Raw genomic sequence first — 15838 nt, forward strand, 5'->3', positions numbered from 1 at the left:
AGTTGGGATCTGATAAATTCCAGAAGAAACATCTCCCCAGTGCTGTATCAAGGCAGCTGGTAAGAATGTTAACCCTCTAGCTCCACTCCAGGTCCCAGCAGTGAGGGGAGATGTGGTCTGCGGAGAATTTTAAAACAGTAATAAGACTGAGTAAGAGGATAAGAGTTGGTATGCTTTGCAGCATGGAGCTTGCTGGGGATTCTCCCTCCCTCTCTCTCTCTCTCTGCCCCTCCCCTGCTCATGCCTGCTCTCTCAGAATAAATAGAATAAACTTTAAAAAAAGAGTTGGTAAGCTTTTTGTCATCAGTATGCTCCAGTAAGTCTACACTGCCTGGTTAGTGATAACATAAACACTCCTCCCTGCTGGACCAGCTACCTCTACACCCCAGCCTGCCGCCCCTCCCCCACGAAGTCTGGTGAGGCTCCAATCAACAAGTGCCAACTAACTTATGTTGATTTCTTTTTCAATGTTTTTATTTTTCAAAATATACAATTAATTTACACCTTTATTTCACAACTGTAGTTTGTATATTTATTCTAAAGTCTTTAAATAACTCCACAGTAAACAGTACAAATCACAGGATCCGTCACGCTGCTTCTCTTTAGCCTTTACACTAGTCAAGATTCTAAAAAGTTTCAAGTAGTAACGGTTTGTGGGTAAGAAGGCAACAAAAAGGGGACAAAATTTTTTACATAAGCTTGACATGTAGGATTAGACAGGGTAATCTGAGCAGCTACTCGGCCGGGGGCCAGACTAAGAGCATTTATATAGTTTATAAATAAGACCCTCTCATGAGCAGTGAGGGTTTTGGTTATGATGAAGAAGAGGTGGGAACCACATCTGCTGGGGGGGAGGGGCAGGGAAGCAGCGGGGGAGGGGGATAAGGCACCGCATGAAGGCTCCTTCTTAGTGCTGGCTGGAAGGGTCCTGAGTGAGGCGGCAGAGGCCCACCTGCGCCAGGGGGAGGTCAAGAATGGCCAGAGATGGGCTGGGGCTCCTGTCCATGGAGACGACTTGTCAGCCTCCCTTGGGGAAAAGCTTTGTGATTCTGAAGGCAGGTGGGGAGTGGCTAGAGAAGCTGGCGGCTCTTCAAGAAAGGGGCCTGGGCTCCCACCAGCCTGGAGGGCATGCCGGCAGCCCCGGCCCCTTCCGCACCTACCGGAGAGGGCCCAGCGCGTGGGTGCTGTGTGTGCTGCTGCCTGAGGCATCCGGCGGTGCATCTGGCATTTGTGATTGGCAAGAGACAAAGGCACTACCCTGGGTCTGGAGGTGGCCTGTGGGAGGCATCATATTGTCTCTCTCTTTGTGAGAGCCCTTCATCCACCTCCGTGTTCTCCACTCAGCAGGAGAACAGCCAGAGCCATGTACCCTCCCCAGGAAGGGAAGGGGAGGAAGATGAGGACCACAGGCCCGCAGACCACTCTTTAACACCGGCAGCTCCACGGGGGGAAGGGGGGGGCGTCTCCCAGGGAGTCCAAGGTGCTAAGACACGGGTGGGTCACAGGCTTGGCCCTAGGGGTCAGTTTCCTTCATTCCCCTTGGGAAATTCCTCCTTGGCTAGGTCGTGAAACGATCCTGTGGGCTAAGGCTCTGGGCTAGGATGCTAATGGAGAGGCCAGAATACTCTAGGAAAGAGTTAGTTAGTCCCTAAGAGCCTCTTGGCCGCCTAGTGGACATGACCCTCCCGTGGTGGCTCAGGAGGGCAGTCTCAGGGTCTGTCTCAGTCTTCTGGGCCTCCCCAGCATGCCCCCACCCAGCCCAAAGGCCGGACGAAGCCTGTCTCGCCTGGCTAAGCAAACCTTCTTTGCAGGGTCTGGATGGGGGTAGGGGTGAGGCAGGGGCCACGCTGGGCTGCGGGGAGGATTGCGGAGCTGGGCGTTGTCACTGCATCTTCAGGCGGGGTTCTTCTGGCATAAGGGTGTGGAAGAAGTGATCCCACAATTTAGTGCTGATGCCAAATCCTAGATAGGGAGACACATGGGGAGAAGATGAGGGACCGGTGGAGGCGTCGGAGAAATTTCCTCGCAGGCAGGTTTGAACATCCGTCCCCGCCGGCCTTCCCAGCCCTCAGGGCCATCCTGGCAGAGGTCAAGAGCAGAGTACTTGTGTTTCTAGTCTCCCAAGGATGCCATTGGAATAAACCCAAGTTCTTTATGCAGCCTGAGTTTCTGGAGAGCCTGGCCCCTGCCTGACCCTATTCCCCTCTGTCTCACACTTCAGCTTCTTCCTTCTCTTTAGAGATGTCAAGTTCATTCCTTCTGCGGAGGCTGGAACAGAGACTTTGCACCTGTCGCTCCTGGGATGTTCTTTCCCCAGACACTGGATGCTGGCTTCTCTCAGCTTATGCCTCAGCTGTAAAGGCATCTCTGCAACGATACCTTCCTGGACCACTTTACCTGCGTTGTGCCATCCAACGTGGTAGCCACTGGCCTGTGTGGCCGCTGAGCACTGAGAACGTGGCTAGAGCTATGGAGGCACTCGATTCCTAATATCATTTCATTTCACTTTACTTTACTTTTATTTTATAAGTCTTTAAAAAATGTTTATTTTTAAGAGAGACAGAGACAGAGCACCAGCAGGGGAGGGGCAGAGAGAGAGGGAGACACAGAATCTGAAGCAGGCTCCAGGCTCTGACCATCAGCACAGAGCCCGATGTGGGATTTGAACCCACAAACTGCAAGATGATGACCTGAGCTGAAGTCAGATGCTTAACCGACTGAGCCACCTGGGTGCCAGCCTTGCCCACCACTTTTTTTTTTTAAGTTTTAATTTCATTTTATTTTAATTAACTTTAATTCCAACTTAAAAATTTATGTAGTTGATTAAGTTAGTAGCAAACTTTTTTTATTTAATTAATTTACTTTTTAAGTTTATTTATTTTGAGAGACACAGAGAGAGAGAGAGGCAGAGAGATAATCCCAAGCAGGTTCTCTGGTGTCAGTGCAGAGCCCCACATGGGGCTTAATCTCCCAAACCAAGAGATCATGACCTGAGCTGAAATCAAGAGTCAGACACTTAACCAATTGAACCACCCAGGCATCCCTATTTATTTATTTTGAGAGGGAGACAGAATGAGTGAGAGCGAGAATCCCAAGCAGGCTCTGCACTGTCAGCATGGAGCCTGACTCCAGGCTCAAACTCACAAACTGTGAGATCATGCCCTGAGCCAAGATCAAGAGTCAGTTGCTCAAGCGGCTGAGCCACCCAGGTACCCCGAGTTACTGGAAAACTTTTGGGCATGTTTAGGACAACTCACATAATGTGAATCTACTTTTTAAAATAGTCAATTAAATATATATCTCTCTATATATACCTAGACATATATAAAAATATATATTTATCTATTGTTTAAATTTTCTAACATTTTTATTAATTATTGAGAGACAGAGAGAGACACAGCATGAGCAGGGGAGGGGCAGAGAGAAGGGGAGACACAGAATCCAAAGCAGGCTCCAGGCTCTGAGCTATCAGCACAGAGCCCACCCAATGCGGAGCTCAAACTCACAAACTGCGAGATCATGACCTGAACTGAAGTTGGACGCTTAACCGACTGAACCACCCAGGAGCCCTATATATCTATATTTAGGTCAAGTATTTCTAATGAGGGGCCCCTGGGTGGCTCATTTGATTAAGCATCTGACTTTGACTTAGGTGTTCTTAAAAACGTTTATTTATTTTTGAGAGAGAGAGAGAGCTAGAGCTTGAGAGGGAGGGGTAGAGAGATGGAGACACAATCTGAAACAGGCTCCAGGCCCCGAGCTGTAAACACAGAGCCTTACCTGGGATTCAAACCCACGAACTGTAAGATCATGACCTGAGCTGAAGTCAGACACTTAACCAATTGAGCCACCCAGGCACCCTTAAATATATTATTAAAACTAATTATATCTGTTTAATTTTACTTGCTAATGTGGCTACTAGAAAATCTAAAATCACATCTGTGACTTGCATTATATTTTATTAGACAGAGTTGGACCCTACATCTTGCTGGTTTCTTTTCTTTGTGGCACTTATCACTGTCTAAAATTTATCTTTGCTACTTACTGATTTCCTTGTTTGTCTCCCAGTGAGTAGGGGGAGCCCCGCCTTGCCTTGCTGTGTATCCCCTGTATCCAGAACGATACACAGCCCTTGGTAGGGGCTCAAATAAATACGAGAACAAATGAGGGAGGCTGGGAGGTGGCGGCCTCACCTGACTTCTGATGTGCAAAGTGATGCTTGACGTGGTGAGCCTTCATGTTGTACAGGTAGGAGCCCTTGTGCGGAGAGCCGAAGTGCAGGTAGTAATGCGTCATGTCGTAGAGGATGTACCCCAGGAGGCCCCCAGCGAACACAGTGCCCCCCACCGCCTCGGGCAGGAGGAGCTGTAGGAATGTGTAGAAGAAGGCAACCCCCAGAGAAGCCGGCACAGGGGGGAAGACCAGGCGGGACTCATCGAAGGGTGCCTGTGGATGGAGAGGCTCGCGTGTCAGCAGACGGCCGGGCTGGCCTGCCTGCAGTCACAGTACCGCAGAGGACAGCACAGAGCGCCCCCCCTCACCCCCACCTTCCAGCGAGGCGGCAGCAACCTGCCAGGTGGGCGTGGCACCTTCAGTGGCAAAGCCCTTGAGAGACTGTCGCGCTCCCAATTTCCAAGCCAGGGTGGGCCCTGGAATCCTGACCACGAACATGGTGGTGGATGTGTGGTAGGCGGCATGCTCACGGCTCGTGAGGCCACTTTGGCTCGGGAATTTGTTAGGTGTTAGAGAGGAGCCTCGCTGCCAAACACCCTGCGGGGTGCCTGGACAGAGGCCTGACGTTGTCCAGGAGGCCAGCACCCCGACAAGGGGAAGTTAATGCAGGTTCACAGGGTGGAACGGTACCAGAAGTGTTAGTGGATCCGGTCGGTCTCCCCATCCCCACTTCCTAATGGGAGCCCTTCTTTGTTCCAAGGGGGCGAGGTCACAGTGAACCAAGTCTAAGAGAGTCAAGTCTTAGACTCTGGAGTTCAACAGCCAAGGGCCTGGCACAGAGGTAAGGTTTTAGACACTGCTTGGAGAGTGTTCTGAGAAGGGACAGACCCTCTCTGGGCTGGAGGAGAAGAGAGACAGAGAGCAGGTGATAGCCATTGAGCAATGATGCGGGTTCGCGTATGGGCCTCCCCCTCCTCCCCTCCTGCCCCCCCCCCCACCGCCCGGGCCAGCTCCTGGAAGAAAAAGGCAGGAAGGGAGGGAAGGAGGGAGGGAGAAAACAAGAAAGGGATGTCCAGGGACAGGCTGAGACCAGCACAGTGCAGGAACAGAGGCAGCCAGGGGATGCAGCGTCCTTGGGCAGCCTTGGCTTCCACTCCCGGCCTATGGATGACAAACTGTCCCTGAAGAGCTCCAAGGTGGTAGATGGTTGAGAGCACAGACTCTGGGGCTCACAGAATGGGGCCCAACATCCTGGTTGTACCAGGTGTGACTTTGGACAAGTTCCTCATTTTCTTGATTTCTCTAAGCCTCAGTTTGCTGCTCTGTGGAATGGGGAGAACTGTAGCACCATCCTCAGAAGGAAGCTCCACCAGGACAGTGAATTTTTACTGTTTTGTTCAGTTGTGTCTAGAACAGTGCCTGCAGGTAATGAGCACTCCGTGAACGTCTGGTGAATGAATGAATGAATGAGTTGCTGTGAGGATTAAAGATGGCAGCTGAAATGTACCTGCAGCGGGCCTGGTGTTAATAATGACAGTGTGCAGACACGCACGCCCACCCTGTCCATGCCCGCTTCCGATTAGGACCCAGTCATCCCTCTGAGCAACATCGAACACCCGGATGGCCTCTTGTTCCCAGCCTGACTCCCGGAAAGACCAGCAGCCCCCAACCCTCCACGGCTTACAGCTGCCGGGCCCCAGGCGGGAGGCTGTCCCACTCACCTTGTGGTGCTGGCCGTGCAGGACGAAGTGCAGCAGGATGAGGTAATAGCTGTCCCCGGGGGGCTTCATGTGGAACAGGAAGCGGTGGATGAGGTACTCCGTGAGGCTCCAGAGGAGTAACCCCAGCACAAAGAGGCCCGGGAAGGCGGACTTAGGCACAGCCACGGAGTACTCTGCAGAATGGCCAGACAGGGGCAAAGTCAGGGCAGACAGCCGCAGCGGGTGGTGAGGCCTGGTGGCTCCCGTCACCTTGGGGGCTGCCGCTCTTCATCCAGCAGCTATGGGCCGGGCCACACTGTGGGGCTTGGGTCAAAACGGGAAGGAGGCCGTGAGGATCTCTATGGGGCTCCGAGGGGTCCTCTTGGGAAACGATGGAGCTGCTGACCAGGGGTCTGAGATCTTCCTCAGGGGGGCCGAGGGGAGCAGCTGTTGCCAGTGCTGGTGCCAGAAGTTTCTCTGGTGCTATAGTCTGAACATGTTGCTCCCAAACTCTTATGAGAAGAGAAACCTCACTGCCAATGTGACGGTATTAGGAGGTGGGGGGGCCTTTGGGAGGTGATTGGGTCATGAAGGGGGAGCCCTCATGAACGGGACTAGTGTCCTTATAAAAGAGACTGCAGGGCGTCTGGGTGGCTCAGCCGGTTGAGCGTCCGACTTTGGCTCAGGTCGTGATCTCACGGTTTGTGTGTTCCAGCCCCGTATCAGGCTCTGTGCTGACAGCTCAGAGCCTGGAGCCTGTCTTCAGATTCTGTGTCTCCCTCTCTCTCTGCCCCTCCTCGCTCATGCTCTGTCTCTCTCAAAAATAAATAAACGTTAAAAAAAGAAAAAAAGGAAAGAAAAAAAAAAAAGAAGAACAGAGACCGCACAGAGCTCCTTCCCTTTTTGGCCGTGTGAGGATACAAGATGTTCAGGCCCTGAAAGGGGTCCCTCACTTGACCAGGCTGGCATCCTGATCTGGGACTTTTAGTCTTAGGAACTAGAAGCAATAAATTCCTGTTTTTTATAAGCCACCCAGGCTGTGACGTCTGGTTAAAGCCGTCCAAATGGCTGACATTTGTGGGGAGGGTGACTTTCTTCAGTGGCATAGGGAGAGGGAGGGATGACCCAATTAAGCCAGCAGAGCAGGGGGTTACTGATGAAAACTGTTAACGAGCAGGGATAGGTAAGGGGGTGGGCAGGGGAGGGCAGGAGGGACGAGAAAACCCAAGCAGAGAAATCTTAACAGGCAAGACTTAAAATCACAGCATGTGAGGGAGACGTGAAAAGACTGAAGATGATTAGCTTGGAGACAGAAAACTGCAGAGATGTAACTGTCATCAGGTGTGAGTTCCCAACACCCAGCCCACAGCCCCCGAGGGTCTCCCTGTTCATTCTTTGACTTCATGTGACGTCAGCTCTGGTCACTGTTTTCTCCAAGCCTATTCTCACCCTCTTAGCTTTACTTTTCTCCACAAGCCACTGCTTTGGCCAGACTTGCCCTCCCTTTTTAAAAATAACAGTCTTACTGAAATGTAATTCATATACCATGCCATTCACCCACTTAAAGTGTACAATTCAGTGGTTTTTAGTATATTCAGGACTGTGCCACCATCACTAGTCAATTTTAGAACATTTTTATCACCCCCCAAAAGAAGCCCTGTATCCACTGCCAGTCACTGCCCACTTCCTTTCACACCCCTGCCGTTTCTCGGCCCATGGAAACCACAAATCTACGTTTTGCCTATTCTGGACAGTTCATATAAATATGTAGTCTTTTATGACTGGCTTCTTTTACATACACTATTTTGAAGGTTCATCCATGTACGGTGCATAGTTGGCTCAGTCAGTTGAGTGTCTGCCTCTTGATTTTTTTTTTTAATGTTTTATTTATTTCTAGGAGAGAGAGACAGCGTGAGCAGGGGAGGGTCAGTGAGAGAGGGAGTCACAGACTGAAACAGGCTCCAGGCTCTGAGCTGGCAGTCAGCACAGAGCCCGACGCGGGGCCCGAACCCACGAACCGCGAGATCATGACCTGAGCGAAAGTCGGACGCTTAACCGACTAAGCCACCCAGGCGTCCTCTTGATTTTTGCTCAGGTATTGATCTCACAGTGCATGAGATTGAGCCCTACATCAGGCTCTCTTCTGACAGCGCAGAGATTCTCTGTCTCCCTCTCTGTCTGCCCCTCCCCTCCTCTTGCTACCTCTCTCTCTCTCAAAAATAAAATAAATAGGGGCACCTGGATGGCTCAGTCAGTTGAGCATCTGACTTTGGCTCAGGTCATGATCTCACAGTTCATGAGTTCCAGTCCCATGCTGGGCTCACTGCTGACAGCACAGAGCCTGCTTTGGATCCTCTATGTGTCTGTCTCTATCTCTGCCCCTCACTCCCCATCAAAAATAAATAAACATTTTAAAAAAAGGTTCATCCATGTTGTAGCATATATCAGGATTTCCTTCCTCCCTCCCTCCCTCCCTCCCTCCCTTCCTTCCTTCCTTCCTTATTTTTCCATGGTGTGGATAAACCTGTTTATCCATTCATCAGCTGATGGACATCTAGGGTTATTTCTATTCTGGGGCTGTGACGAATAAAGCTGTCATGAGCACTCACGGACAAGTTTTCGTGTGGGCATGGTTTTAGTTGTCCTGGGGATAAACCTAGGACTGAAGGTGCTGGGTCATATCGTAACTATGTTTACTCTTTTGAGGAACCACCAAACTGTTTTCCAAAGATAACCCTTCTCTTTTGATCTTTCCTCCATCTCTGTTACCCACCCCCATGAACCCTCAACCCAGTGCAAGAACCTGTCTGTCCTCCCCATGTATAAGCTGCTGAGCACAGAGGGAGAGCTATGTAGCCTTGCGTCTGGCACCTTCAACCTCAGCTCTGCTGGTGATCCTTTTTATGTCTCCAGGTTTAGATCCCTCCCTGCTGCTCTCAAACATTCCCCTCTCCATCCACCCAGCCTCCTACATCAGACTTCCTCCACACCCTACCTTCTACCTTTAACCATACCCAATTCTGCCCCACCCTTGAACGTCTTTCCTACTCCTCAGGGAAGAGATATGCACTCAGGCACCCAGGTACTGGATGGTGGTAATAATAGTAACAGCAAGTGTATACTGATCAGTACCTACATGCCAAGCCTGATTTCAATGATTTACATGGATTACTTCATGTTTCCCTTCACTGCGACCTTATGAAGGATGCCTGGCATCGCCCATATGAGGGAAGATAGGAGATACTTGCCAGGCTCAGCCCACTAGGGAGTGCAGAGGCCACAGCCTGCTTCCTCCCCGAGCCCCTCCATCCCAACCAACCCCTCTCTGGGCTTCTTCAACTTCTTCTCCAGTGGACTTTCCCATCATAAACTGTCCCTTCATAGACAAACCTATGGAAAAGGCAGACTAGACACACAGCTCTACTTGATTGCTTCCCATTTGATTCTCAACCCCCTATACTCTGTCTTCTGCCCCAATCCACTAGAATTGCAAAGGCTATTCAGGATGTACTTCTTCCCAGATCTAGTAAGCTTTTCAATTCATCCCCCACTTGGCTATGGAATATGATATTAGTGACCAGTCTCTCCTTGAATCTGGAGCCCCTCGGGCTCCTAAGCTGAGGTTGATGAACATCCAGAGTCCTCAGCTGGATTCCAGGGTGTCTGTGAAGCTCCTGAGATGGTAACCCAAATGATGTCTCTTTGTACGGTTTTTCAGGAAAGCGAGTCCACAGCTTCTCAGAATATTTCCAAGGATCTATGACCAGTGTGGTTAGAATATAGAGCTCCTCTCCCTGTCTGCTGGGTCACTTGGCTTTTCTCCTCTTCTCTAGATGCCCCTTGTCAGGTTCCATCATCGAAATGCTGCCTCAGTCTCCAGCGTCAAAGCCTTGCTGCTCTACTTTTCACAAAACCACTCGCTCTGGGAAGTTGGCCACATCCCCCGCCCCCAGGCCCACACTCCACCCCAGACCCACACTCCACCCCACAGGCCCCCAAAGTCAACTGTGGCCAAACAACACCAATCCTCCTCTTCTTCCTGCGAACCCATCACCCCACGATGCTCCTCTTGGGTTCTTTCCTCTGCCAGGAGTACCAATATCCACACGTGACCAAAGGATTAACATCCCTTTCTCTCACATCCACCAAGGCACCAGGCCCTATAGGCTCCCCCTCTTTAACATCTCTTGGCAAAGCAAAAGAAGCCAGACACAAAAGCCCACGTTTGGTATGATTCCATTTGTATGGAATATCTAGAAGTGGCAAATGTGTAGAGACAGAAGGTAGACTTGGTGGTTGCCAGGGGCTGGGGGAGTGGAATATGGAGAGCAATGGGACTTCCTTTTGGGGGGGATGCCCACTAGACAGAAGTGGCAGTTGCACAATGTTGTGAATGCACTAAATGCCTCCAAATTGCTCACTTTAAAATGGTTAATTTTATGTTATGTGAATCTCATCCCAATTAAAAAAATCTCTCTGGTCAGTTCTTTGCTCTTAATCCCTACTGCCTTATCGCCTGTTACCCCGTTATGGCATCAGCCTCCCGTGCCAGTCCCCTGCCTCCATGCACTGTGCAAACCCTTCTATGGTGCCTTATTATCTTCAGGTAACGTGCAAACGCTCAGTGAGGCACTCAGAGTCCCTTGAGACCCGTGCAGACAGCCACATCCCCGCCTCAGCCCTGTGGGCACGAGACTGGGGCCAAACCCAAGCGTGTGTGGCTCCTTAGAGGTACCACGTACTCCCTCCTCCTCACCTTATCCCTAATTTTGTTCACATTTTCTTCTCTGGGATTCTCACCCTGCTCCCTCATCCTTGGAGATTCAGCTCACATGTCTCCTGCCAGAAACCTCCGTAGATGCCCTCCATCCCCACCCGGGCGGGTTATGAAGCTCCTGCCTTGCCCCTCATATCACAACTATCACACTGCACTGTGGCTTGCTCATGGGTTTTCCCATTTGTCCCCATTTTATGGGCAGGGGAGGCCCTTCATTTTATATCTCCAGGGCTTAACACGGCAGGTGCTCAGACACTTGTTGAGAGATGGGTGGGTGGATGCAAGCCCCTCTGAAGGGCTGTACCCACAGGAGGATTGATCTGTGTCTTTCTAAGGGCAGAATCAGGGCCTAGAGGAATGCAGCTTCTGGTTCTGTTTAAGGAAGTGTAAATGGCCACAGGTAGCTGCTGAGGAAGGAAGAAAGCCCAGGAAGGCAGGGAGGAGGAGGTGAGCTCCTGGCTCTTTGGAACAGAATCTAGGCCCAGCCCCATTCTGACAAAACAATGAAAGACCAACGTGAACCTGACCTTTTGTGCCAGGCTGAGCTGAGGAATGGGGTGAAGGGTGGCCAATAATCATGACCAAACTTCTCAAATGGGACCATATTGATGACTGCTGGCTCAGTGGGGAGTGGGGAGGGAACCGTGGCTTTTTGCCACCCTCCCCCCAACAGCGCCTTCCAGCCACAGTGTGGTCATTTAGAGCCAGCTCCCTATGAACTGGCACTGTAAGGCTGGCTTCCTCCTCTGTCCACTTGGTCCTGACCTGCAGCTCCCACTGTGGTGAGGTCAGTGGGTGGAAATTCATCAGCACATCAACCTAAGCTGCGTCCACAGCTGGTATGAGATGCTTGCCTAACAACTCTGCGAGTGGCCGCCTGGCCTTGGCTGAGCTGCTCTGGTAGGTGAGAAGCCCTGCTTCCAGGGGGGCCCTAATACCTCTGGGGTCCTTCCAAACACACTGGTGAAGTGCAGAGAGCACGGGCTTTGGCTTTGCAGACCTGGCTTTAAATCCTAGCTCTGCGCCACCTACCTCGCTGTTTTCTCAACAGTAAAATACCCTATCCATCATGAACAGCCGCTGTTAGGATGGAGGGAATAGAACATCTAGTTATATGATAAGTATAGATATTACATAGTAAGAATACTATATCATTATATAGTAATACTGATAATAATATAATGCTCCTTATATATAATAAGTAGCTACTATAATACTTATTGATTTATTTAGCTACTGTAATTTTTAAATGGGACCATTCACATTTTTTTAAAATATTTTTTTATTTATTTCTAGGGGAGAGAGAGAGAGAGACAGCATGAGCAGGGGAGGGTCAGAGAGAGAGGGAGACACAGACTCTGAAATAGGTTCCAGGCTCTGAGCCGGCAGTCAGCACAGAGCCCGACACGGGGCTTGAACCCACGAACGGCGAGATCATGACCTAAGCGAAAGTCGGACGCTTAACTGACTAAGCCACCCAGGCGCCCCAGACCATTCACATTTAAATACGAGGCAAAATACATCTAAGTTCTAACTTGTGGTCTTACTGTGCCCACCTTCTCTTGATTCTCCTTGTAGAGGTCTGCAGGGTCCCTGGTTGAAGAAGGAGTTCGCTAACCCCCTGCAGCCCCCTGCCTCCCCCTTCCCAGAGCGCAGGAGCCCTGCCTTGCTGCTTCGCCTTCCTGGCAGCAGGGAAAGGACTGGACACACAGGAACATCCTGTGGCCACAGACTCTGGTCTTGACCTTGGCTCAGGCTCCTACATCAGAGCCCATTGGAGGCCAGCATTGCCACCTGGGGTGCTGCTCGGCAATGGTCCTGGCTCAGCACTCACTCTCATATGTTCCCAGGAACTGCTCTAGGGGCCATCCGAAGTTTCCAGAACCCCTGCATCTAGGAATCTCAGCATCGCATTGGTGTCTCTGTTCAGGTTCCACTGCCTCTGGGTGTCCTGAGTCTTCTGCCTCTATTCCGGCGCCTCTGTCCACCAGCTGCACTGGGACAGTGCCGTGCCTCACTTCTCTGGCTCTTAGTTTCTCTGCCAGCGGCCTGTGCCTTGCCTCATGAGCTGGGGGATGAGGGAGGGATGTGGACACATCTCTCTCATGCCATCACCACTGGCATCGTGGTCACAGACTCCACACTGAACCTCTATTAGCACATCTCAGATCTCTGCAGAGGTCTGCGTTCAGACCAAGCCCTCAGATCACCCTCCCTGCCACGGAGAAGAGTCCCCTCCTATAGGTCAAGTCTCTGCCCGCCCCCTCACCCCAGCATCACCCCTGTCGGCCCATCCGGCCGGAGCTGGTACCGAGTGGCATCTCTGGAGGAATCCTGCAGAGGGACCTGGGCCAAAGCTCCGGCATCCCCTGCCCCCTCCGGCTGCCAGCCCCGGCGGCCCTGCCACTGTTGCTCATTGTTAGGGGAGCGCCGGGTGGACAGTGGGCGATTCAGTGAGCAGGCCTTCTGAGCAACAAGCCCTGTGCTGTGCCTGAGCTATTCAGCGTGGGCAGAAAAGGGTAACCTTGGCATGTGGGGCGTGCATGTTAACCCTTGGTGACCGGGAGCAGTTTGGGGCTCAGGGGGACTTCCTGTAGCCTCTTCGTCCCCCATCCCAACCTGGGCCAGCTGGGAAAACTGAGGCTCCCATCACTGTGGCCAGGGCCCCTCTCACCTAAACCATTCGGGCCCGCAACTTGTTTTCCCAGCAGAGGTGGGCTGGGAAGCAACCTTGGAGTGTGGGGAGAAGGAGCCTGTGTCTGGCAGAGAGAGGGAGGCTCTGAAGGCTCACAGTCAGGAATGTGAGACTTGTGATCAGGAGAGGAAAGCTCGCCTCGCCCGCTCCCAGCATCCCTCCCCTGCCTGTCCCCTAACCTTGCCTGGGTCTGAGCCACCCGCCAGAGGCTAGCACCTCTCTGAGGCAGGTTATGCCAGGACACAGGACCATCTGCGCAGGTGGTTTGTTTGAGAGGCACAAAGCAGGCGGTAAGCTTGGGAGGCAGCTGGCAGAAGTGACCACCCCCAAACCTTAGAGACTCAGTCTCATAGGCTCTTGGGAAGTTGTCCCATGTCAGCCCTTCCCTCTTTCCCTGATCCCCAAAGCTGGGGGGCACCTGACATCAACATCCTAGCCACATGACCCTGAATCACTCGCTTGACTTTTCTGAGGCACAACGTCCTCACCTCTAAAAGGGCATGATGATAGTACCTTTCTCATGGGGATGCTTGGAGGGTTAAGTGAGACGGTCCCTGGGAAACCCTAGGCCTGGCACGTGTTAAGTGCCCAGTAGTGGTTAGTGGGGTTGGTACTCCAAGTCAGGGGTTCTGTCGCATGAGCCTTCGCCCAGAACACACTGGAGGACACTCCCAGATCTCTCTCTCCCAGGTTCTAATCTGTGCTGTGTTCAGTGGGCCGTTTTAGTTAAGCTCTCAGCTGTGCACCCGGTGAAATGATTTCCTTTAGTTGCTTTGACAATCCCAAGTCATACATTTTCTAGTATTATTTATATTCAGCAAGAAGCCCTCTCCTTGATTGCTATGCCTCCTGATGAAATAATTTCATTTAGTTTCTGCTCACATGTTGCTGGGTTGTTTCCCACCCCACCCCCCCCTTTATCCATTTGGGGATGGGGTGGAGACTGACAGGTTTCTTTGAATCTATTGCTACATATAGGTCTCATTTACAAACGTCTGCAATGTGGTTTGGGGTTCTGTGTTCTTAGAAACTCAGGACCAGAGACACCACTGAAATCTCCTGCCTCCAGAAGCCAGGGGAGCAAATCAGGAAGGAACCATTACCTGTGGTGAAGGAAGCAAAGAGTTGAACGTTGCCCTGGGCAAAGGTTCGGTAGTAGGACCAGCTGAGGTACAGCACCAGGGGGGTCCAAATGATGGGGACACTGTACCTGCAGGAAGACCCACAAGATGAGAAAAATAAATACATGCGCAGGGGCTCAACAGGGTTCAGCGTCCCCAGAGATGCATCTCTCAACTACAAGAAGGAGTAAATGATACCAAAGCATGTGCGGAAAACATATGGAGACGGCTCTGGGGATGGGGAGAAAAAAAGAATAGAGAGGCTGCAAATCTATCTCCTTCTGTCTCTGAAATGAGTTACTGGCAGAAAAGAACTGCATCCTGTGGTTAGACTCTGTGCAGCTGGATTGATGCTGACCTCTTGTGGCAAAGGAGCCAATTGCAGGCAAAATTGTTCCCATGGGCTTTCCAGGCTGGAAAACTCTTGAGAATCTGGAATAGAACAGGGGTGGGGGCCTGGATGGCTCAGTCGGTTAAGCATCCGACTCAATTTCGGCTCATGTCATGATCTCATGGTTGTGGGCTCAAACCTGGTGTTAGGCTTAGTATGGGGCCTCCTTGGGATTCTCTCTCCCTCCCCCTCTCTATGCCCTCCCTGACTCATGCTCTCTCTCAAAACAAACAAACAAACAAACAAACAAACTGCAAAAAAAAGAATGAGATGACATTTAAAGTGGTTTCCGGCTACATGTTAGGTTGCCACTCACTCAATGGACAAACCATGCATAGGAATGGATAATGTCTATGGCATGTTCCACAATCCAAAGAGTTTAAAGTATAGCTCTGGGGAGGGACCCAACTGTCCCTTCCCCTTCTGTATCTGACTGGCAGCATCAGGAGAGAGGGATAGCCCACCATAGGCCCAGAGCAGGGCTCACCAGGCAGTCTTGGAGAGGGCCTCGATGAGGTCGGAGTGGAAGAGGCGGATGGGCCTGGTCACTGGCTGGTGGACCCACTCATCATACTTCTCTCCCAAGTGGCCTACCTGCCACAGCAGGGGCTTCCGCCAGTCTACCAAATCCTGCAAGATACAAAGTCAAGTAGACTTGATATTCACACCTGTGCACATTCACTCTCCCATTTCCTGGTCACACTATCCCAAACCCCATCCTCCACCTCAGCTCACATGATCTGTACCCACTCCTCTACTTCAATGATCCTAGAACTGATCAAGCCACTCATCTCAGTCTCCCAGTCACAGAAACGGGATCCAGGACAGGTCCACGACCTAAGTTGGTTCAATGAACTGTCAGACACCCTTTCTTCCTGTTGAGGTTGCTAAGCTGGCATGGTATGACCCTGGAGTTGCTAGCAGAGCCTACCTGATGACTTGGTCAACACAGAGGATGGCCAACTAGGGACTAGAGACACT

The 15838-nt window shown here is 51.4% G+C and overlaps 1 protein-coding gene across 1 annotated transcript in view; it reads right to left on the bottom strand.

The window, feature by feature from the left end:
- Positions 1–463: 463 nt before the first annotated feature.
- FA2H (fatty acid 2-hydroxylase) overlaps positions 464–15838 on the bottom strand; it is a 55915-nt gene continuing 40540 nt past the window's right edge. The window contains exons 5-9 of the mRNA XM_077752809.1: positions 15345–15487; positions 14449–14555; positions 5895–6067; positions 4194–4446; positions 464–1962 (exon numbers count right to left, since the gene is read on the bottom strand). Of these exons, the coding sequence (XP_077608935.1) occupies positions 1883–1962; positions 4194–4446; positions 5895–6067; positions 14449–14555; positions 15345–15487 (756 nt within the window). The 3' untranslated portion in view covers positions 464–1882. The remainder of the gene's footprint in view (positions 1963–4193; positions 4447–5894; positions 6068–14448; positions 14556–15344; positions 15488–15838) is intronic.

This window comes from Crocuta crocuta, unplaced genomic scaffold, assembly GCF_008692635.1.
Source record: "Crocuta crocuta isolate KB4526 unplaced genomic scaffold, BGI_CrCroc_1.0 scaffold727, whole genome shotgun sequence".
Taxonomy (NCBI): Eukaryota; Metazoa; Chordata; class Mammalia; order Carnivora; family Hyaenidae; genus Crocuta; species Crocuta crocuta.